The 22,749-nt window shown below is 52.7% G+C and overlaps 5 protein-coding genes across 5 annotated transcripts; 2 read left to right on the forward strand and 3 right to left on the reverse strand.

Annotated features, from left to right (window-relative positions):
• Positions 1-4,329: 4,329 nt before the first annotated feature.
• EMH_0006560 (uncharacterized protein) lies at positions 4,330-5,200 on the reverse strand (the record flags this gene model as incomplete). Its single annotated transcript, XM_013497604.1, has 3 exons — positions 4,330-4,559; positions 4,672-4,797; positions 5,110-5,200. The coding sequence occupies 3 exons, from the start codon at positions 5,198-5,200 to the stop codon at positions 4,330-4,332; spliced, it is 447 nt and encodes a 148-aa protein (XP_013353058.1).
• Positions 5,201-6,497: 1,297 nt separating this feature from the next.
• EMH_0006570 (uncharacterized protein) lies at positions 6,498-7,320 on the forward strand (the record flags this gene model as incomplete). Its single annotated transcript, XM_013497605.1, has 3 exons — positions 6,498-6,581; positions 6,907-6,971; positions 7,203-7,320. The coding sequence occupies 3 exons, from the start codon at positions 6,498-6,500 to the stop codon at positions 7,318-7,320; spliced, it is 267 nt and encodes an 88-aa protein (XP_013353059.1).
• A 3,772-nt stretch (positions 7,321-11,092) lies between these two features.
• On the reverse strand, positions 11,093-14,077 carry EMH_0006590 (zinc finger (C3HC4 RING finger) protein, putative; the record flags this gene model as incomplete). Its single annotated transcript, XM_013497606.1, has 8 exons — positions 11,093-11,199; positions 11,347-11,440; positions 11,579-11,736; positions 11,885-11,941; positions 12,084-12,626; positions 12,850-13,039; positions 13,178-13,349; positions 13,638-14,077. The coding sequence occupies 8 exons, from the start codon at positions 14,075-14,077 to the stop codon at positions 11,093-11,095; spliced, it is 1,761 nt and encodes a 586-aa protein (XP_013353060.1).
• Positions 14,078-15,970: 1,893 nt separating this feature from the next.
• Positions 15,971-16,848, forward strand: EMH_0006600 (40S ribosomal protein S19, putative; the record flags this gene model as incomplete). The annotated part of the gene is made up of 4 exons (XM_013497607.1): positions 15,971-16,129; positions 16,299-16,457; positions 16,589-16,662; positions 16,770-16,848. The coding sequence occupies 4 exons, from the start codon at positions 15,971-15,973 to the stop codon at positions 16,846-16,848; spliced, it is 471 nt and encodes a 156-aa protein (XP_013353061.1).
• A 581-nt stretch (positions 16,849-17,429) lies between these two features.
• EMH_0006610 (endonuclease V, putative) lies at positions 17,430-20,252 on the reverse strand (the record flags this gene model as incomplete). Its single annotated transcript, XM_013497608.1, has 10 exons — positions 17,430-17,607; positions 17,854-17,983; positions 18,139-18,178; positions 18,336-18,473; positions 18,607-18,656; positions 18,896-18,988; positions 19,118-19,226; positions 19,387-19,442; positions 19,643-20,011; positions 20,135-20,252. 10 exons carry the CDS (start codon positions 20,250-20,252, stop codon positions 17,430-17,432), a joined length of 1,281 nt encoding a protein of 426 aa, XP_013353062.1.
• Between the last annotated feature and the right edge of the window lie 2,497 nt (positions 20,253-22,749).

Raw genomic sequence — 22,749 nt, forward strand, 5'->3', positions numbered from 1 at the left:
ACGCTTACGCGCAGCATGCCAAAGCTGTCGATAGGCTCCTGAGCTAACTCTGCGCTAACTCATGTTACAAGTCGCGCGGTGCTAGAAAGTGTTATCTACAACTACTTCGTGTCTTCATATATGCATCCTAGATAAGAATTATGCTTCTTTGATTTTAATTGGATCCGCCTTTCAGACCTTCCTTTCGCTAGTGGAAAAACCCCTTGAACCCCGAACGTCGCCTTCCAGATTCTACGAGGGTTCAGGCTTAACATTGACGCACTGTGTTCTACCGTACGGCGTACGCTCGCGCTAGCTAGAAGGGCTGCAACTCTTTGCCTTTTGGAGGCAAAAAACTTGCCTACCCCTCGAGACGACCACATTGGAGACAAAAATAATTGTACGCCATCTGTGCCGTTTTCTGCTTGTTCTGCCGGTTTTGTCTCCAAGAATAATTGTACTCCATCTGTGCCGTTTTCTGCTTGTTCTGCCAGTTTTAACTAACTCATTGATTATTCCCCTGCGGCACTTCCGTTCGTGGGCGTTCGAAATAGTTCGAATATTATACTGTCTCGTCAAACTACCGGACACAACCGTAACATTGTTTTGCCTAAAAAAACAACGGGACGATCCGCTTTGCATCTGGGTTGGCCCGTCGGCCTCCCATTGGTGGGGCAACCACCGGCTCTGGGGGCCATATGTCTCTCCCTGTGCCGTCACAACGTCCTCTACTCTACAGCTATCAGTATCTCTATGCCCCCTTGCAGTTTGTGCGCCGACCAAATGAAGTCGGCCGGCTGCGGGACCCGGGTTGGGAGAGACAGTTCGCCAACCTCCCCCTTACACTTGCCTAGTACGTAATGCTGAGCATATCACTCACAGAGAAGTCGCGAATGTGTAGTGACTAGCTCATTAGCCAACATAGAAGGGGTCTCGTTGTTGCCTGCTGCAGGCGAGACGCAGATGAGTTTCTTCCCCTTCTACAGTGAAGACTGTAGAGCTCGAAGCAACTTTCGTGAACCCTTGGCCTAGCCACTGAATCTTACGACCTGGGTATAACACCCTGAACCCTGAAGAGCAATATACACGCAGCCAACTGCACTTCGGTTTCTGCAAATGTTTTTGATAGCAGGAACTAAGGCGGCAGTGAACTGGCAGCCTTGGAAACGCCGAGTAGACGGGATCGCAGACAGAACGGCAGCCCTTAGTAGAGAAAAGGAAGGAGCATGCGTCGCTCTCTGCAAACAGCATCCACATGGGGTGTACGCATACTTCACTATGCGGAGGTTGATGGGCTCCAATGTAGAATTGATCAGCCGTCTTCCTACGACGAATTCAGAATGGAGCGTGTAGGGTTTAGGTTTTACGGCAGAACCCTTTTGCAGTGCCGCAAACAGACGAGAAGGGGAGGCGTGTGAGAGGGCAGAAAACTCAAAAGACGAGGGGTATGAGCTCCATGCAGCGGCGCAGCGGAAGACCACCTTGACCCGCAGCACCAGCAGGAATAGGAAAGACGCACGTGGGGTATGAAGAGCCGAAGACTTCGAGGTACCAGCGGTGCGACTTCCGAGCTGCAGGGACAGTCAGACACCCTAGAGACGATGCGTCCTTAGGTGCCATTCTTTTGTAGCCTTTCTTAACCTCTGAACTTGTTCCTGCTCGCTGTTTTGCTGTTCGCCTGTTGAGCGCCCATGCATTTGCTCTGTCAATTATCCTTACCATTGGAATCCATGCACACGAGCACGTACAGACAACAGCAGCTGCTGCAGCAAGTACAAGCACCCACAAGTGCTGCTCCATCTGCTTCCAGAGGTGCAGAGGGCGCTGTTCTGTAGAGGTGCGGCCTCTGCACCTCTGGAGGCAGATGAACAGCGGCGGCAGGTTTCTTAATTAAAAAGTGTTAAACTCCTGCAAGACGGGAACATGTGCGTTGAATTAGTATGTCATACAGCACACGACCTGCAGCGGAGGCATATCGATAAGAATCCAACGAACAATGAAGATGCTTCAGTCGCTATCAGCTTGAAAAGCACAGCGGCCTCACGTGGAAATGTCGGGGGCGGAAATGAACAGAGACAAATAGATAAGTACCTCACTGAGGTAGTGAGGACAGCTGATGTACGCAAAGAGGGGTCCCCGTGGCACCCTGTAGGGCCCCCTCCTCTTCCATGCCCTGTCACTGTCACTGCTGTTCACGCCGTGGCTGCTGTCCCTGCTGCTGTCTCTGCGTGTTTTCTTGGCTCCTGTATGTTCATCTGCTGCCCCATTTGCTGCCTGGGAAAAAGCCCTGAACTCCATTAAGGCCAATTCCCGAGCCCCTTGCCGCCTCAAAGAGGCTAGCGAGACGTGTGCAACGAACTGAGACGAAACAAAAGAAATTGCTGAAGCAACACACCATTGCAAGACACGCAGTGGCCGCACAAGCAACAACAAGGAGGCCTCCTCAGCTGCGCACCGGCTGTGCAGAAGGCAGCCACTTACCTGCAGCAAACTTGAAATTGCCCAGAGTCCTACGGAGGCCCCAGCCTGCAGCAGATTGGGGCCCTGCACCCCTCTCGACGCGCACAGGAAAGCTAGGGGAGTTGCAATGTAAAACCTGCATGCATGCAAATAAACGGTGGCAAGTCGTCCTCTGAAATTGACACCCAGACACGTGCCACGGCCTCAACAGCAACAGCTGCAGCAGCAGCAAATGCAGCAACAAGTGCAACACTTTAGTTTACAACAACGAGAGAGAAGTCATACCCAGTACAGGAGCAGCAGTAACAGCAACAACAGCAACAACAGCAACAATAGCAGCAACAAACAGTGCAGCACCGGTAGCTGCAGTAGCGCCACCTGCATTCCTCACGTGCAACCTAAAATGTACGCAAAGATATGCATCCGAGAAGCTTCGTCTGAGGCGACCAGCAGCGCTTGTTCCCCCAATCGCCGCAGTAGGTGCACTAGCAACAACGTAAGTGGTAGCAGCTGCCGATTAATCCGCTGCTGCTCCTGGTGCAGGGAAAGGAGGCAGAAGCAGGTGACAAAGACGCCTGTGATGTAAAAGTCAATGAACCGCAGCTTGCTGCAGTCCTTTGACTCCACCCACCGCAGAAACCGCACTAGCCAACTCTGCTGCAACCTTTGCTGCTGCACCTGCTGCCCCTGTTGCTTCTGTTGCTGGCGCATTTTCCCGTGGGCTGCGAAAGAGGCGAAGAGCGGCCATCGCGAGGCTGCAGCAGCTGCTGCTGCTGCAGCAAGGAAGTACAGACATAATAGCCCTCGCGCAAACTCCTCAGAAATGCTTACACCAGCAGCCATCTCCAGCTGTCCTCTATCTCCATGGCATTTGTTGATACAGTTGCTTCTGCTGCTGCAGCTGCGCTCTCGTCTCACTGCAGTGGCTCGTGCATTGCAGCGGCTTGTAGTGACTCGTAGTTTTCAGGGATCTCAAACCGCCTTTTCTGGCCCTCGGTAACCAGAGAATATCCTTACGCTGAACATTGTGCATTTATTCCTGGTTTTCTTAGAGTAACTGTTGCCCTTGGGTATCCCGAGTCTCCTTGGGGCCCCGGGGCCACACGGGCGAGTCCCGCTTGGGGGGCCCCACGGCTCTAACTTTTGCGCGTCGTTGTAGGCTCATTCTAGGCTTTCTGTGAGAAAGAGACAGCTGGAAAGTAGCGAAATGACCAAGGACACAAATGGATTCTGCGGAAGGCGTGTTGGTGCTGCTGGACCCCAGGAAGCTTTGTGTGCTGTCTCGCGTGTCCCAGGGGGCCGTGCTAAAGTAGAGAGCTTCACTCGGCTTTCTGTTCAGGTGAAATATATTCTCTCTGTTGCAGGCAGGCCTTTCCTGAGATATTCAAGGGGCCACTTCGCTGCGGAGCCCTTACAGGGGGTCTCTGTCTGCACAGGGGCCCCCGTGTGTAACCGTTGGCTTAGGAGGGGAAGAGGACAAACGAAAAAGCCCTGGCGGCCAGCTTGCGTTTGGAGTAGGCAGACAAGAGCTGCTTATGGGCGCCTGCTGTCCGTAAGCGGTAGCTGCTGCGTCCCCCAGGAGAGGCAGAAAGCCAGTGGGATGTCTGTGCAAAACTTTGACTCCTGGCTTAGCTGATCTGTAGAGACACCCCAGTGAGGCGCACAGGGGCAGGGTTTGGACATGGGGTACTAATGGGGCCCCACATCCCCCTTCGCAGCCGTGGCTCCTTGCCTTGCCCCTGAGCCACCAGCAAGATAGACATCCCTGTGGGCGGAAACTCTAGCAACAGCTACAACGAATCAGGTGATTTTCAAGAGGCTGCAAATACCACCAACGAACGCACGTTTACCACCGAACATGCCAGCGACAGCAGCAGCAGCAGAAAAGCGTCACCGCAGCGCAAGCAACCAGTGCAGTTGCTGCAAAGACAGCAGCTGCAGCCGCAACGATAGCAAGTGCAGCTCTGGTAACAGCAAGAACGTTGCGGGTAGCAGCACAGGAGTGCTCAGTGCAACAGCAAGGCCGCGCAGCCGCTCGGCCAGCAGTGGGTCCGACGATGTCATAGTCATTTCCCCTCCCTCCCGAAAAACGGATTCGCGGACGCCGTTAACTTCAGACCCTGCCTATTGCCCCAGAGGAAGGAGACACAGCACCAGCAGCAACTGCAGCAGGAACAGCAGCGTGAAAGGCAGAAACAGCAAGACAACACGGAGGCCCAGACAGGCCCTCACCAGACGGCTGCACGGATGGGAAAGAACCAGCGAAAGTGGCCGCAGCAGATCCAGCGGCAGCAGAAGCATTGGGAGAGGAAGAGGGGATTCGAGGGTAACCCACAGCAGGCGCCGCCGCTACGGAGGCTGTGCCAGCATAAGCAGGAGCAGAAGCGGCAGTAGAAGCGACACGGCCAGGCATTGCGTCAGCAGCAGGCCTACAGAAAGCAGAAGGCGTGGTAGCACTCACAACAGAACCAACAGCAGATGGCGAAGAAGCAGCAGTAGGGAAAAGCGCTGCACATGGCGATCTTGTCATTCCCGAAGTGCCAGCAGCAGCAGAAGACTTCTTTCCCTAGGTGAGATTGTTCCATATGCTTTTGTTGCCGTTGATGTTGCTGCTGGTGCTATTGTCGCTGCCTCTTCTTTCCCTTTCACGACGTTAAAGGCTGTGCTCACCCCGTGCGCTGCTGTTTCTGCTTTTAGCCTCTGACCCGCCGTACGCATCATCCTGTCCCTGGCCCATCGGTCTCCTACCTACATTAAACATTTTATCCGGTTGCGCTCATATTAGGAGACTCCAATGAGGAGACGCTTGGGACTTCTCCGCAACGCATTGAGGCACAGCGGCAACCTCGCATGCTGACATCAGCCTTTGCTTGGCAGTTCACTGGCTACGTAGCTAGCTAGCCACCGCGCGAGTTGCCCAGGCTGGCTCGCTAGCCGTGTGCATGGGTTGCTCTTGGCGTTTGGCTTTTGAGCTAGTCACTTAGTTGGTTCTCGTCAACTCTCACTTGCTGCTTTCTTCTGCTGGGGGGGGGCATCGCGTGTCTGTATGTGAATGAAGCATCTCGGTGCAAGCGCTTTCGGTTGTTATGCCGCCCCGCCTCCTGTGTGTTGCCGCTTGCGGTTTGCTGCCTTTGTCTCTTGTTGTATATCGTGCCGGCTACATGGAGGCCCTTTAGATGTATATTGCCAGTGTATTTGAGTCAGTGATGCTTCGTTTCAAGTGCTCCCAGTGTGTGCATCTGCAACAGCTCGTCCTCGTGGTTTTGCACTGTGCTTCAGACGGGATTCCAAGTCTCCCCCGCCGCAGCGCACCAATCCCCTCTTCGCGGCCCACGACCTCCACGCTTACACTGGCGAGTCGGTTCCTCTGAGTATTTATTTAACTCTCCCTTTTCCCCATCTCGCTTCTCTATTCCACAGCCCTTTCCTCTGTCTGTAATCATGTATTCCACTGGCATTCCACTATGCCTTGGCTGCGGAGACGGTACCTGTAGCTTTGTTGCCCTCTATGCTAACGGGCTAGGCAGGGGCCCCTAGCCCATCACTTTGTGCAGTTGGCAGTCTTCGGCTCCCCTAAGAAGCATTTTTTTTCGCCGAAAGGCACCTTGGAAGCGCTTCTGCATTCCGACTATGGTTGTCTCTGTGGGGCCCGCGCAGCAACGGGAGGCCTCGGCGGAGCAGCAGAAGTCCTCAGAGTTGGACTCATGACCGGTAGGTAGCTTATGCTGTCTTTGCTTTTCTGAGCCCCGATTTGTGGGGAGTCAGGGATCTCTCTTTAGTCTCGTAAGGGACTTCTCTGCTGCCACTGCTGCTGTTATGGCGGGGAAGTCCCTGCCGGCTTTTACTGGGGTTGGAGTGTGCTTGAGGCACACGTGACTGCAGCTGCCAGGCCTTACGCACTTTGTGCCATTCATTTCCCTCTCGGCTTCTGGGACCTGGTTGCTTCTTCTAGGGCCCGTGCTGGGTAGCTCTGGAGGTATTTTCGGGCCGCCTTTGGAGGTGATCTCCCTTGTATATCTCTCCTGAGTGTTTGCTGAGTGTGCTTGCGAAGGTTTGCGATGGTGAGCCCCCCCCCCCAACGACGGAGAGCCCAAGGGGAGATGTGGGACACGCGGCTGGGCCAGTGGAAGTCCAGGGCAGGGGTGAGCCACAGAAACTCTCCGCGCCGCGTCGCCGACGCGGCAACGCGGTGCTTGGCTTGCATCGTATGCGTGTTCTGTCATTCTCGGGTTTGTGACAAACTACACATTCTGTGAGGACCCTTTTTTTATGGTTCTCTGGTTCAGCAGACGGGTGTTGCTCAACTGCAGCAGCTAGCTGCTCCCTTCCTGGTTGTATGTGCTTGTATTGTGGTTATGCATGCGCCCCAAAGGGTACCTACCGGCAAAGACACAAAAAACAAGTTGGGCGGGACACACTAATAGGGCCAAAGCCGGTCCGGCTGTGGTGCTTTGTGAATCTCTGCAGGGCGTATACATCCCCCCAACTCCAGAGGAGCTGCAAGCAGCTGAAGGACTGCACCGGGCCGCCCGGTGAGTTCCGTTGCATCTTTGTCGTCCCTGATCTTCCCTTTTTTCACCCTTCTTCCTAGTTAGCTGCGTCACGCGTTCTAGCCTCCGCCTTCCCCCCTTTTGTGCCCTATTTTCCCATCCGCCATTGTCTCTCTTCTGTAGTCTCTCCCAGCGCCATCGTGGCATCTTCCCTTCGAAGCAACTTGCAACCGTAATGAGGTGTTTCTGCTTCTGTCGCCTCTGTTTTAACAGGGAGCATCATCGGCAGGAGCGTAGTACCTCCGCAATATCAAGAGGCCTTTCTCCTCAAAGGCAGCGCTCACCGTCTCTGCTGGTGCGGCGTGAGCGGGGTAGCCCGGTGTACGAGTAGCTGAGCTGTTTCCGGACAATCTATGTTTGGTTTCTGTGCTTGTGCGCTGTGTAAAAAAATCAGCAAACAAAAAGCACAGCTTAATTCAAATCCTGCCTTTGCAACCATCAACCGGGCCAGTACCCATGCAGTCCGGATAAGGTACTAAAAGCGCCAACTGGAGCTATTTTCCTGCGAATAGAACAGGTCCTGAGTAGCCTGGGAAGCAGCGTCATTACAATTCAGCTGCCAGTGAGCTTGGAGGGGCGAATTGTACTTGTAGCCATCAATGAGCTTTCCTTCATAATCATCAATATCCATACATCACTCCTGTGCTACAAAGCGCAATAAGCGCCCACCACATTATGAACGGGCGCGTTTAACCGGACTCCAAGGGAGTCATCTGAGCTACATATATTTGTATCTAGCCATCTGAGAAAAGCCTACTGTAGGCAAGAAGTAATCTGGTCTCATGCGCAGAACTGCTTGCACAATTTTTGACTACTCAAAGGAGGCGTAGCATTGAAGGAACATGGAACTACATCGGTCGTTTTTTTCAAACTATTGCGCCTGTAGGGCACTTAACCTGTACGGCGAATGGCCAAAATGGGTTCACCAGTTGTTTCATTCCGGGTGCGTTTCATTCCGGGTGAGCATCCTTTACATTTTTGAGCCTACTGGGATGCCTTTTTCTTGTAAATCCATTCTTGACATTAACTTTCGTAACTCAACGGAACATAACAGGATTGTCCCAGTACAATACCAGGGCTCTTCAGCAGCAGTTGGGCATATGTCTCGGTCCTTACAGAACAGAGCCCGCCTGAGCATCTTCTATCTGCAAACTAGCCAGCCCTACGTAGGTTCCACAAGTACAAATATCATATTCCATGTACTTTTTGTTGTAAATCTTCTGAAATTCACAGACCCAGCAGAGCGTTAATGAACCTGTACGATTCTCAGAGCAGCGCAACACCTCGCAAGTGTTTTATCCCATATGCCTTACATTGGTAAACTGCTTTATCCGTAGTTCTGTCTCGGGTTTTACGCGCCGTGAAATGGGGGCCCTTCATCAGAACACCCTTACAATTAGTGCAAGAGTAGTGCAGCTAATCCGGAGATTCTTGCGTTGGCAGGTCCTGCCAGTGCGTACATTGAGGGGTTATCGGAACTCGGTTGGCTTGTGGTACAGCCATGTCGCCATCATATCGCAAGGCGCAGGCACATGAAGTACCCAAACAGTATCAGAATGCAGTTTATGCTGTTAAGATGGTCGTAGCTTGCTACGCCTTCGCCAGTTAGCCATGGTCATGTCTTTGGCGCAGTCACTAGCTGCTGGCGCTCTTTTTGTTGGGGCCACAGATTCGCACAAGCACTCGGTGGAGCAACGGGTATGCCTGTCCCCAGCCGACAACATGTACTGTTCCTTTCTATGCAGTTGCTTGCCCGTTTTCGACCTCCGCACAAACGAGCAGTAGTGTGACTAGGAGCACGTTATTTGGGTTCCGACTGAATTCAATCTGAAGCGCCACGCCACATCTGAAGACCTGAGTTGCGCACGCGAAGGGACAGCGCCCCCGTGATCGCTGGAGATTCGAGGCGCCCCATGCCTTCGCTCTGAGTGCTATGGGGTGTGTTCCTGCCTTCCTCTCCCAGCCTTTACTACTTATTTTTCCACATGAATAGTCACTATACACCTGTTCCACCGTTTCCCCAGCTTGAAGGGGATGGTCATTCCTTCACAAACGCTCGAGCCGCCGAGACAGTTCGGCGGCTCGAGGCCCCACGTACATAGTCCACTTGATTTGTCGCAGCACATTGCCCTCTGAAGTGCTCATCTGTGCACCAGAGGGGTCAGTAAACGTTCTCAGTAGAGTGAGCGGCCGTTGAAGCGGTATGAATGATACCGTATGTATGTTTTCCTAGAAACACCATAAAATGAGGCACAGCCAGCCTATAGGAGAACATTGACCACTTACTTGGCACTCAGCCGCCAGTATGCAAACAACTAAAAGTACACAGACCAAGTCCACACCGACACTGTCATGGCCGCCAGTCCTCGGGCCCGAGGGCCACGGGCCGCCGGCCACAGGCCAAGTGAAGGGTCTCAGCTGCCTTTTGGGAACTCTTATCTTAAGTATTTTGACTGCTACGGAACTCGCGACTCTCCTCGGACGATTGCGAGGAATCTAGCTAATTGGGTTCCCTGTTTGTAAACAATTCGGGAACATTATGTAAACACCAACCTGAGACGTTCTCCAGCATTGAAAAGTCATTAGAAATGCAGGTAATTATGTTTCTACTAGTAGGCAAGCATCAAATCGGGTTCGCTAGCGTGCATGCATCCTTGCCACCCAACAGGGCCTCGCTCGCGCACCATGACACCTACCTCTCGTGGGGTTGGCTTGCCGCATTATGCCTTCCTGTTCGTTGTATTTTCCATCCGTTTTTTTGCATGTACAGTTCAGCGCGACGCAATCAAATTAGAGTTTGCTCTTAGTACTCGACAAAACGCGTTGCTGTCCATACGTTGGACCGTGTGAGTCCCGCTTGCAATCACGAGCAAAACCGTTTGTACTGCGTAGGCTGTAGTCACGAGGAATTTCCAGTACCAAACTTCCACATATATATACATGTATATATGCATATATATGTATATATATGCATCAATATGTAAGTTGTGAAACTCTCCGTGCCGCGGAGCTCCCGGCCAACCCCACATCAACACGGACCTGTTCACCTGAGCATCCTTCTGCATGTGGGTCGTTCTGTAAAAGTGCACACCTACGGGCAAGCAACTTCGGCGTGGTTGCCCAGTGGAGTTCCCTATTAGTCGTGGTCGCAGTGCGGTGCGGTGGCTTGTCCCCCCGACCTATGCTTCTGTCTACGTAGTTCCGCACTTCGCAATGCCGAGGGCGCCCTATTATGGCCCTTTGGTTCTATGAGTGCGCACATAAATGGCGAGGCATTAAAGGATTAGCTTGCGGCTACCCAGCCAGCAAGACAAGAGGCGGTTTTCGTCTACTGTCTTGCTTCCCTAGCTGAGCCGTCGGAGCCCCGCGACAGTTCCTTGCTTCGTGCTCAATCCTGTCCCAATTGTGCAAAAGTCATTCGGTTTATGTGGATATATATCCAGCGTTGCATTTGAACGCCACCGTCTGTCGCCTGTAGTGTATGCGGTGAAGTCGGCAGATCGTTACGAGGGCGCTGCGAGCGAGCTTATGTGGTTGTCATACGAGGATGTTTGCGCTCCTCCATACACGCGATATAGTGAAGACACTTCGTTCCCACACCCTCACCATCAAGCATTGCATGTTGCGTTGGAAAAAAGGGCATGCGTCCGTCTGTCTGTAAGTAGGGGAACAGGCGGATGCAAAGGGCCCCACGCAACAAAGGAAGTGGCTCCGCACGGCACACTGCATGCCAGCGCATGACTATATATCCTCCTACAGTGTTTCTCGTCGTCGTCGTATAGTAAGTAGGGTTTCTTCAACACGGTGATAGGCCTAGGAACCCTGAGTGGAGTACGAGGAATATACAATTCCCCCAAGTTCTATTCGACGTTCCTTGGCCTCTCACCATGTGCAGCACTGCACGAACACATGAAGAACACCAGCAAATTCACTCCGACGCATGCGGCACTCCCCATATCTTACTCGAGGTCCCCATGGACAGCGATGCAGCAACCGACGAAAAGGTCCCTCAATTCCACAGCTGAGCGGGGCCCCGCGCACCACAACTGGCGGTTCATCAATACTGTGCGGGTGCATGCACGCATGGCACCGCGTTCCTGCACCTACCCCTCATTCAGCTCAGCGCGCTCCAAAGGGAAGCCCCGCGCTCTGAGCTCCTCAGCCAGCCGCAGCAAAAACGTGTCGTCGGGGTATCCGTAACGCAGTAGTCCTGCGACATATAATAGGGAGTCGATTTCCGTGCCACCCTTTTAACAGGAGGCGGCTGAGACTTTGAAGGGCCAATCGTATCGCAGCCGCGGCAGCCAATGTAGCCTATTGAGCTGCGACAACAAAGAAGGCTAATGCCAGAGCCTACCTCCAGAAACGCTTGTCTTGTGGTGAATTCCGTTCCAAACCACCACGTTGGACTGCCCCGAAGTTACGCTGTCCCCCACAGTGAATGTGTGACCCTGAAACAACAGAGCAGTAGCTGCAATGAAACGTCACGAAGCAACAATACTACGGTCTGCATGCCATTCAGTTGGCAACCACGGAAAGCAGGAAGGGGAAGGACGCAAAATTCAAAGTTGAGCTTCTCTTGTATATACCTTCACAAAAGCGCGTATAAGCAGACGAAGCAATTGCCGCCCCAGTAAGCAGTCTGGCAAGAAAGCCTGTCGCCGAGTGCCTGTGAAAGGAGTGTTAGGGTGGGCATGCCTCTCTGTCTGAATCCCTCCCTCAACCACGTACTCTATGATGATAGTGCCTGTGGGAACAAGCATATCGACAACTTGCATTCCACATGCTGCATCGCCAGCAGCAGCGCGGTCGCAGCTAGCAGTAGCAATAGCAACTCCCCAGAAACCAGCAGCAACAGAAGTCCCAACAGCTGAGAAGGCTATGCAGGGCCCCACCCTCTCTTGGGTGACCCGCAAGCAAAGAGTGCCGTGAGATCCTCCAAGACATTTTCCCTGCGATGGAAGACAACAGCAAAAAGCGACCAGTACAGGGTGACCTCGTGCAGCAGTTGCAACAGCAGAACCAGAGCTAGACACAACAAATTAGCCAACTGTAGCGAAATCTGCGAAGCCAACGGCAAGTTATATATCCCACCTGGCGGAGAGGGCCCATTGCCCGGAAGCTGCAGCACATTGCATGTGGGACAAAAGAACCCCCCCCTGCTGCACCTTTGCATGTACATGCGTATACACTCGGAGTGGAAGTGGTGTGGGCAGTGCCGCAGCTTCACAACCTCTTGGTTGCTGCTGACTTCGTCCATCAAATTTGATTTGGATGTGCTGCCGCCGTCGCAATCAATAACTCCAGAACGATCCACTTCGCTGCAACCTTCTGAAACGCAGGCACTCAGCTGGCGCTGCTGTGTGCTGGCGCCCCTGCCGCTGCTGCTGCTGTTTTTGCTGCTGGCGCTGCTCCCATTACTGCTGCTCCCAGAAGTTCCGCTGCTGCTGCTGCTGGTAGGACTGCTGTCCCCGCTGCTGCTGCTTATATAGCTGCTGACGCTCCTGCTGGCGCTGTTGCCTTTGGGACGAGCAGAGGCTTGTTTTTGCTGTTCCTCTCGCTGGAGTTCCTGCGGATCCACGCTGTCTCCGGCACCAAAGGTCTCGAGACAGATGGCGCAGGCATCGTCAGGTACTTCTGCACATACCGAGCAAGTGACAGCGGTAAATGCAGAATCCGGACAAGGCAGTTATATGTCCCCAACTGCACTGCATCATTATCAGATCCTCCAAGAAATAAATGTGGCGATACTGATGTAAAGACGATGCCCTAGTGGCAGGCGGTAGTGATGTGAAGGTCCGCTGCAGCTAGGCGTGAAGCGTCGAGTGTTATTTGCGGCTACATTTGACCGAACCCTCACCGCCTGCGCCTACTGCAGCGAAAGCAGCCTGGAAGTCGTCGGAATCGAACCACTCCTTGTGCCCCCTACAGAACGCCTCTCCTGACTCTTCGTTGCCGACCTCCAGGGAAGGCAACTCGGGGAGATGTCTTGCTTCACGAGCGTCAAGTGAAGAGTCCTGGGTCACGCAAGATATCTCCATGCGCATGATCTGTTCGCACAAGCACAGCCTCTCAATGCGAAAAATCAACCAACTTGTAGCTCTGTTCCGTACTGCGTTTCCAGGACGATGCGGAAATGAATTTGGTCTCCACGACGAGCTCCGTTACAGTCAAGCAGAAAAGCTCACCTCTCTGTAGCTGCCGTTTCCCGTCAGCTCGTTCATTGCTATGACGTCCGTGTAGTGCACATCTCCGGTACTAGGGTCCTGCCAAGCAATGGCCAATGGTCCCGGGGACCTTCTCCCATCCCGCGATTCTTGCCAGAGGCTTTCCAAGCGAATCTCCAATTCCGGCGCAAACCTGCACATCCCGTTCTCGTATGAAACAAGAAACATACCGAAACAACTCAACCGGATGGCGCCAAGCAGATGCATTGACATGCGAAGCTCTCAAATAAATGAATGTAAACACCTCATTTTGCAGCGCAAACCAACTGCATACTGGGGTACATCTGCCTTCCCCTGTTTGCTGTCGCCATCCCCGACAACACTGCATGATGCGGCGCGCCGTCTGTCTTTGGTCTATACACCATATAAGTGAAGGCGTGATTATCAACTTCCACTGGGTATGTGATACAACCGGACGCACCTTTCTGCGTATCCGTCCGTTCCTCGCGAGAACCACAAGCCCACCCTCTCGAACATCCTGCGGATAGGCCGCACTCTGTGAGTGGCGAGGTTTTTTTGTGTCATCGTGTGCAGATCCAGGCAATAACGCCACGGCAAAAGGTGTACGTACAACTTGTGGTTTTGGGGATAATGTTGTGATGCCCTCTCTCCCCTGTGGTCTGCCGTATTCTGTTCCTCCTCTCCTTCTCGGTCCTCCCCCTGTTCTTGCCCCTGATCCTCATGCTGCTGCACTTGCACCTGCTGGTGCTGGGGCTGATGTGGTTCCTGAGTCCTGTCTAGCGTCCCCGGCAATGCGTCTGGGGGCCCGTCCTGTTGATGTTCACCCTGTAAGTGCGCCCAGAGGCTTTCAAGGAGCTCCATGATTCGCACATCAAAAGGGATCCAGAGGCCCTCTCCCATTTGCCAGGACCAAACAGACCCTACAGAGACGCTGCGCGGGGGAGGGAACGGGAGCTTGGGAGGCCGGAAAAGGGTCTCTTCACTCTGGTGCCTCCAGAAGACGTTTGGCTCGTCGGGAGCAGCCAAGGCCGCGACTACCTCGCCGGCCGCCTGCCCATGGGATACGGTTCCAGCAGTTTGGCGCGAAGAGGCAGAGCCGCTGCTGCTTTCGTTACCTGCCTGCTGTTGAGCCACTCTACCAGTGTCATTGGTGCGAAGGTTCCCACGAGCAGACCTGGCCGATGCACCACGTCTCAGAAAATTCCTCATGCCACTAGGTAAGGAACAGTGAGTTTGCCCTTCGCCTTGAGGGAAGGAGTTAGGCATCCTGTGGGGAGGCATACCGGATGACCACTGGTCTGGTCTGGTCTGCTGTGCAGCTGAGCACAGGGTCAAGTAGTCAAGCAGGTAACCCGAAAGGGAATATAGTAAAAGAGTGAAAAACGTCCTACGGCTCGAAACGTAAACGCCTCCTCAAGATATCAGCGGGAAGCACCCGCTACGAACCCCAAGCATGCGTACACTTGCTGGTTGTCGTCGTCCGTGGGGTAGTTCCCTGCAGCCCTCCACCTCCAAGGCTATATATTGAACATGCGCACCCAACAACTGTCGTATATAAGCAGAAGAGATCTGGAAGTGTCACAGGCCTGCGTCCTGTCAGTGTGCCACCCGTACTTTTGACGACGCCTCTACAGGCGGTGTAGCCGTAGACTGAGATCAGGAGACGGTAAGTTGACAGAAAATGTCATGTGTGTCAAAGTAGAAATCAGAAATAAACAATGAATTAGGGAGCACGCCTGGAGCGACAGCGACCTTCCGTTGACCCGTGGCTCTCCGGTGTACAAGCCCGGGCCACGCGCCCTCCCGGGGCTGCAGCAGCAGTTGCAAAGCAGTCCATAATGCAGCGCCTTATAATACGAATTCAAGTGAATATAACTAAAATAAGAACAGTTTGGTTAGGAAAAATAAGGCGAAAATCTGCATATATGCAGTAAACTCTGTGCCCCTTCTTGCGGAAAGTCGCACGCTTTCGCCTTGGGGCTGCAGTTCTCATGTGGGGGGCGGCCGGCAGTGTAGGAGGGCACCAGCTCAACTGCGCTGGGCAACGCAACGGGAAACCCATTGAAAGCGAAGGTTTTCTCTTGTTTTGCGGTTCATAGTATATTCGCTCGGGACCCGCAGTCCTTGCGCAAGGTGAGCACCACTTCACATCTCTTAGCAGCAGAAGCGCAGCATCGCTGCTGGATGGCAGCAGCGGCGTCGTGGGGTGTCGGTGGAATCCTTTTTCCCCCTCAGTTTTGCTTTTTTTTGTCATTGGTTTTGAATTTCCGGCTTTGGAGGGTCCGAATGAAGCCATCATGTGTGGCTCCCGCTGTGTTCCTTCTCGCCTGTTGGGGCTCGGGGGCGGAAGCTGGGTAGGGGCTTTCAGCCGGGTATTTGGTTCTCTCCCCGCACCATTTTGTATTGAGTATGCTCTCTTCTCTCCGTGATACTTCCTGGCGCCCGTCAAGAAGAAAATCACCGGTTGGTTCGTGACTGTACGGGCCGTGGAGGTGATTCCGTATGCGGGGCTTGTGCGCGAGGTTTTGTCGTCGATTATGTACTGTAGGAACTCGCTCTCTGCTTGATTTAACTCTTGTGTTCATATATTGGGAGGTGGCCGCACACTTATAGTGGGGACTAAACCAAACAACGGCTCTCTGGGAGGGTTTGGAGTGTTGGTTGTCTCCTTCAGTGTGGCGTTTAGTCGAGTTAATTCCAGTGGATTCCAGTGGAATTAATTCATTCAGAGCACTCAACAACAAAGCGAATGAGACAACCAACACTTCACTATTTTTGTTCTGTCCGGTGCAGATGGACGCATTTCTTGAGGAATACGGGCTTGGTCCCGCCCCCGTGTATACGGTTAAGGACGTCGTGGCGCAGACCTTCATCCAGGCCTACGCAAACCATCTGAAGAAGAGAGGGAAGTTCCAGGTCCCCATGTGGGCGGATTTGGTAAAGACAGGATATGTGAGTATCTCTCCTCTCTCACGGAACGCACACCTCTCAAGCGTAGCGTTGGTGCTTCCCGCCATGCAGGCCGATACGATTGAATCGAGGCTACGTTCCCCTTGTCGTCTGTTGTGAGTGCCTGCATTGCTCGGTTTATTCCGTTCGCTGTTTCTGCGGGTTTGCGCAGGGCAAGAGCCTGGCCCCTCAGGACCCAGACTGGATCTTCAAGCGTGCGGCGGCGATTTTGCGTCACCTCTATCTCCGCCCAAGCTGCGGCGTGGGGGCTTTCAGGAAGTTCTTCTCCTGCAAGACCGGCAAAAAGTGCATTCCAGGACACACTAGCAAGGTGTGCCATGCTGCGCACGTTGGGGAATTGGCTAAATTGTTGAGGGAGCAGCTTGATAAAGTAACTTCGAACATGTGTTGCTCGAGTGTATTTCCTCCCCGCCCTGTGCTCGTCGGCGATTTTCTGCGCAGGCTAGTGGGAAGATCATCCGTTATATTCTTCAGCAGTTTGAGGCTATGGGGCTTGTGGAGTCTCGCCCGGACAAGTACGTGACTTGCTGCAGTGCAGTTCACTTGCTGGTGTTTTTTGCTGCTGCTGCTCGCCCTAGTGGCAGCTCGTGCGTAATGGGAGTGTGTGTATTTGTGCCTTCAGTGGCAGACGGTTGACTAAGCTTGGTCAGAAGGAGCTGGACGTCATCGCTCGCCAGTGCGTTGCCTCGCCTACAGCGTGAGAGGCAGTGGCTGCAGCAGCAGAGGCTTCTTCTGGCCATTGGCGCCACGCCCTGGTGCAGCTGCCACGGGGTTTTAAACAAACAGTAAACCTGATGCGTTTGGGGGTCGATTATTGCTCATGTGCATCGATGGCGTACACGCTACTGATATGCATGTTGCATTACTTAGCAGCTGGTGGCTAGTAGAGGGATGGATAGAGTTGCTTATCCACGGGCACCGCTGGGCTGTCCCCGGTGCCCATTAGAAGGGCAGCACTGAAAATAAGCCAGGATGCAACCAAGATGACCCTTTCAGGAGCATGAGTAGCAGAGCAGCGGTAGGGGCCTCTCAACGTAGTGAGTCCTAGCATGGAGACGTATGGTGCCTTTTAGCCACTCCGCTGTACGGTTGACACGATCGCATAGTGTAGGGTACCTACCAGGTGATTCCGACCATTTAGTTAAGTGGGGTTCGAAACATTGCCACCTAAATGGCATGGAAGTACGCTGAACACGTACTTATTCACCTCGGACGCGGCGAGGTGCACACAGTGAATTGGCAGCAGTTGAGTATCCCATCGAGGTAGGTCAACAATATACTTCTATAGTTCCTTGCCATCTAGGAAGCTGTACATCTGTTTTATTTCTTTCTTCCATATGCTACCCTCGGTGGGATCGGGGGTCTCCAGTATCAGCGGCATGTCCTTGAAGCGGGTCGGGTGTCGCATGATGTACTTGAACGGCTCCAGGCCCAAATGGCCCTTGCCGAGCAGCTCGTGTCTGCAGCATCGCAGAAACACTCTATGCATTTGGGGTAACTCATCAATGGATTGCTTCAAAGCCCTGGCAGACGGCGCACTGAGCACGGTGGGCAGAGAGGACCACGGGCGCCCCTAACCCAAAATTACGAGCAGCGGTACTCCATTCTACGTCCTAAACGGGGGTGCATGGAGCTATGGAAAAACGAACGGAATTTCCGTTTACACTCTGCGGGGGTGCACCGTGATGTGCCTAGGTGTGCGCTACCTGTCCAGTCCTGAGCTTAGTTCAGACTTCGAGTCATTCAAGTGCATTGCCTTGAGGAACTTGTAGCCAACGGTGCCATCGAATTCCTCCATTACCTTTTCAAACTTCTCTGCAGTTCGGATGTCGTAGCCTACGAGACAAAACTTAGGCAGTGTTTACGCTCACTTAGCCCATCCGAGCTCTGCTTGAGTCGCACGCTTAGTAACTATTCTGCTCGTCTACTCACAAAACGGATTCTGAACCCAAGGATGAGTCCCTCCATCAACAATAGTACTAGTTGCACACCTGCCGCGAAAAGATGACACGTATCGAGACAGACTCCAACCTGCAGTGCAACACATGGTAAACACTCAAGGTGCACTTCGCAGAGGTGGTTCTGCACCGTGAGATTTGAAGTACCGCGTCGCAGATATGTCATCGTGTCGAACACGTTTTAGCAGCCTCCCCCTTCAATGTAAACTACCCTTCCCCGTAGGACGCACTCGATCTTTGTTCTCAACCAGATCGATGATGTCGCGGAGGTCTTCGAATTTGCTACCCACGACATTCTTCTGGCCTGCCATGTTCTCCAGTACGACAACTACGAAATTCGTATCCTTGTGAGCCCTATTTACTGCAGCCTGCAGCCAGCAGCAGACAAAAGCAAATGAGCAGAACTCAAATGAACACCGGGAAGAGAAAAACAAAGGGGGACCGCTCCGCCTTGCTGCCTCGGCGTAGGGAAGAATATCCAAGCGAGCCAATGCTACTCACGGCGATATTCCGTATTCCCTCCTCCTTGCTGCAGTCGCCCACAGTGGAACCTGCAGGCACACAGCACCCAGCTCACGTTCCCAGCGTGTGCGTGCAACTCCTCTTTCAATAGTTGTATTGCCGCATATATGAATTATAGCTGAAATGAATCATTCTGGTCGTTACGAAGCATGAATTTGACCACCAACTGGAAGAGCCACTGCTGCCGTAAGTCCGATGGCGTCGAATAACGGGATGTATTGCTACATCCTGCGGCGTAGCTCGACCGATTGAAAGGATGGCGACAGACCTGGGTGGATGTTGTACAGCTTAATGCCAAGAGTTTCGCAGCGTTGCAAGTCATCGAGAAGGGCATTGTACGCATTCTCCTGCTTCGTCTTGTCTGTCCACCACACCACAGCAGATCAAAAAGACTGGAATGCAGGCTTTCACTAATTTTTATACTATGCCCCTTATGACAAGAAGTCGTTCCCCCTGTGTGAAAGGGAGCAGCGAAGACCGCGTGTCTCACCTGGATTGGCGACATTGATGAGGTAGCTACCATGAGGCAGCACTTGAGTGGCTTTGTCCAGTTCTAGCTGGTCACACCGCTCTTTAAAACCGTTAATCGAAGACTCCGCCTGAGGCCATCCCCAAACAGCCGCAATATCCCCCCATCCCCACAACACAGGAAAAGAAGGAATGGTCTTCAGGCCTTCCTCAGGCCATCAAGCTCACTGAGCAGAAAACAGCAGCGAACCGTGTCCGAGATCTGGACAGGCAAGGTTTGTTGGCGCGTACCAGTGGAGGAGAAACCCATTTTCGCTGGCATTTTAAGAACAATGCGAAAGCCTGTCCTGTTTCACTCGTCGCACAAGAGAAAACCCTGAACTTTGAAACCCAAACCACGACGGGTTTTTGACCCTGTACCCAATGTGTATCAGGTGGGGCCAACTCACAAGAGCATACAAGGGAGCAGTGAATCGCTGAATGGGAGGATTTTAGGTGCTTTCCTGTCAACAAGGGACACTGCAGTGTCATGAGCAGGGTGTCTTACCTTTCACATTGAAACAGCTGATTAGAGCATTTTGCACGCCACCTGCAGCTGAGATGTGAGCCCCCACAAACTTGCGACTTTTGGCAGCCAGCGCCCTTAGAGCATTAAACTCTTCATCTGGCTCCAGGGTACTACTTAGTGATGCTGTGGCAGATGCATTCTTCCTTCCGGCAGAGGCTTTCGCGCGGGCCTTAGGGGCCGCCCGTCGCTTCTTCGAGATATGTGAGTCCTTATCTGGCCCCGATACGTCTTTTTCTTCTTTTTCCTCTCGTGCTTCAGGTGACCCTAGTGTGGCCGCAACCCTGTTATTTTGGGGTTCTGCGGACAGCCGCGGCATCTGGGTCTCCTCCTCCGGCTTTACTGTGGCACCTGCACATTAAGCGAACGTTGGCAGACAGAGATTCTGTAAAGACCATTTTCACAGATCACCATATTTACAATATGTCAGGCTTAGAAGAAGCAGCAACGGCGGCCTTTAGGAAGTGTGCTCACCAGCAACGTTCGAACCGTCCAGTCTTCTCTTTGTTCCTGCTGCTCCGGGGGAGGCCCCATCATCTTCTGCTCCCACTTTAGATTCCCTGTTCAATCCCTTAATCCCCTTAGCCGTCATTGCTCTGTAAAGTGTAGGTTCAGGGCTGATGCGTCTCGAAACTCGCGCCAAGACATACACTGGGCTCGCGTGTGCTGTAGCAAAGGCCTCTGGCCTTGGCTTCTGCTCAAGAGTGCCTAGGGAAAACCGTGAAGGAGCAGATCCGTGCAGAAGAGCGCAGTGGATGCGACTAAAAGCAGTGGAGGCTATGGAAAATGCGATGTGCAGACGCAAGTGACTCAATGCTAAGTACGTGAGCAAACACATCAACACAAACCCAACGGCAGCTCTGAAGCTCGTGAGGGTACTTATGTCCGAGGAAAACAATACAAAAGTAGCCAAAACGGCGATAATTCCCACGTGGGGTCCTTCCACCAAACAGAAAGGCCTGGAGAGGAAGCGGGGGCAGGACGAGCAGGTGCCTCTGTCAAATGTGGCGTGTTAGAGTAGGAAAGGTGATTCAGATAGAAGCATTAACACTTGAATTACCACGACAACGATCCACGCTGGTTTTCTTCGATATCCTGAATGCTCGGCGATCAGTGAGGACCCAACACGGGTGTTGAGGGACCGGGTCGTCGGCGGCTGCAGAGCCAGACCCAGACTTCACAGTTACATTAAGGTCGTTGTAATATATGGAGGAAGTTTGACTAAATTGGAATAGATATCTGTACTTTCTTGTCAGTCGGGCTAGGAGACCGTTGTAGACCGTTGTGGACCCCGCGAGTACGCAAGATGTGGACGGCTTACAGAGAAGTTGCTTCCAGTGTCTCAAGTGCGTGTATGGCGCAGGGTTGCGTCTGGAGGACAGGGTTGGCTAGGCATGAGTAGAGGACTAAATGATAGGAACTACTCTTTTCTAGATTCCGACAAATGTTGCGAGTACGGCTTAGGGCCTAGGAGTTAGGGTTTAGAGCATAGGACCCGTGAGGTAGTTGAGCGCGACAAGAACTGCTGCCAGGAGCCCTAAGGAGCTGCTGAGATCAGCAGGCACCTCAGGTGTACAAACAACTCGCGATGAAGAGATCCACGCAGACACTTCATGTTTACAGACAGCAAGCGCTGAGGTGCAGCAGCAAACACAGCAACAGCGCAGAGAGCAGCAGCAGCAAACAAACAAAATACGGGGAGGAGAGAGGACAGGGGGAGAGAGGGCCAGAAACATCACATGAAGGGGAGAGAAAGAGAACAGGATGTAACAAAAGACAAGGCCAGAAACATCACGTGGAGGGGAGAGAAAGAGAACAAGATGTAGCAGAAGACAAGGCAGAGACCAGACAGAAACAAAGCAAAAATTACCGCGAAGCATGCAGCCAGGGCTGGCTGTAAAGACAGAGGCTGGCAGCAGAGGAAACCAAACGGAAGCTGGAAACAGAGGGCAAGTAGACGAGAAGGAGAGTAGATAAAGGATTCAAAACACAGAGACACAGGAGACAAACCGTTTGCTTCTAGCCAGACAAATGCAATGCTGTCCCCTCAACACCATCGCAGTGCCTGTTCGCGTATCGGTGGCATCGTTGCAAGAAGCAGCAACAAAACGTGTTCTTCCTGCTGCTGCAGACTGCGTTCAAAGAGCAGAAAGCTAGGACAAACAAATAAACACAAATAATAAAGAAAGACAAACATACAGCTGGGCACGCACATACAGCTACTCAGGGGAAGCAGCCACTAGTGGGGAAAACAGTTAGCTTGCTTGGGTATCCTTCCTCGCAATCGGAGACGCTCCACATGATCCAGTTTGCTCCTTCTTCTTCCTAGGTTCCGTCGTTGCTTCAGTCTAGATTTCACAGTAGGGCGCTTGCATCTACCTAGTACATTCACTGTGCTGCACCGAGTATTCTTTCCAGAGTTCGGCGATGCACACATGTAGCTGGATATTAATTATACTTTAGCGCACATATATATATATATATATATATATATATATATATATATATATATATATATATATATATATATATATATATAGGTTTGTATATTGAACTGCATGTGTATAGCTCCACTAGCAACCGAAACTGTGTTGGAGAGGGGAGCCGTTGAGCAAGAGGACCAGGCGCAACGTCACGAACAGCAAGCATATGCCTGCAGGTACAGCCTGGTGTTTGTTGCCCTGTGTGGATTCATGGCTTGCTTGTGCTTCTATTTGTTCCTAACAGAGGCAACGCCGATACAACAAACTGTTTAGCCCCGGTCAACTGCTGCGGAGCTTAGTGTCTCCTTATGCGTTTCATCTTTTTCTCGAGCAACAGAACAGACACACAAAACACTGCTGCTGGTGCTTGCGCTGCTGCTACTTTGGCCGGCGCTGTTGTTGCTTCTGCTCATTGTGCCCGTGCTGCTGCTGATGTTATCCGCTGGTGCGTTTCTGGTGCGTGTGCGCCCCTGCAACTACTGTTAATTTGGCGACGTCTGCATCTCGTACTACTGTGGGATCCCCTGCTGCTGCTGCTCCTCTTGCTACTCCCAGTGCTACTATTGCTGCTGCTGCTGCTTTGTGGTGGCTTGCTGCTTACCCATT

This window comes from Eimeria mitis, genomic scaffold (genome assembly GCF_000499745.2).
Source record: "Eimeria mitis Houghton genomic scaffold, Emh_scaff279, whole genome shotgun sequence".
NCBI lineage: Eukaryota > Apicomplexa > Conoidasida > Eucoccidiorida > Eimeriidae > Eimeria > Eimeria mitis.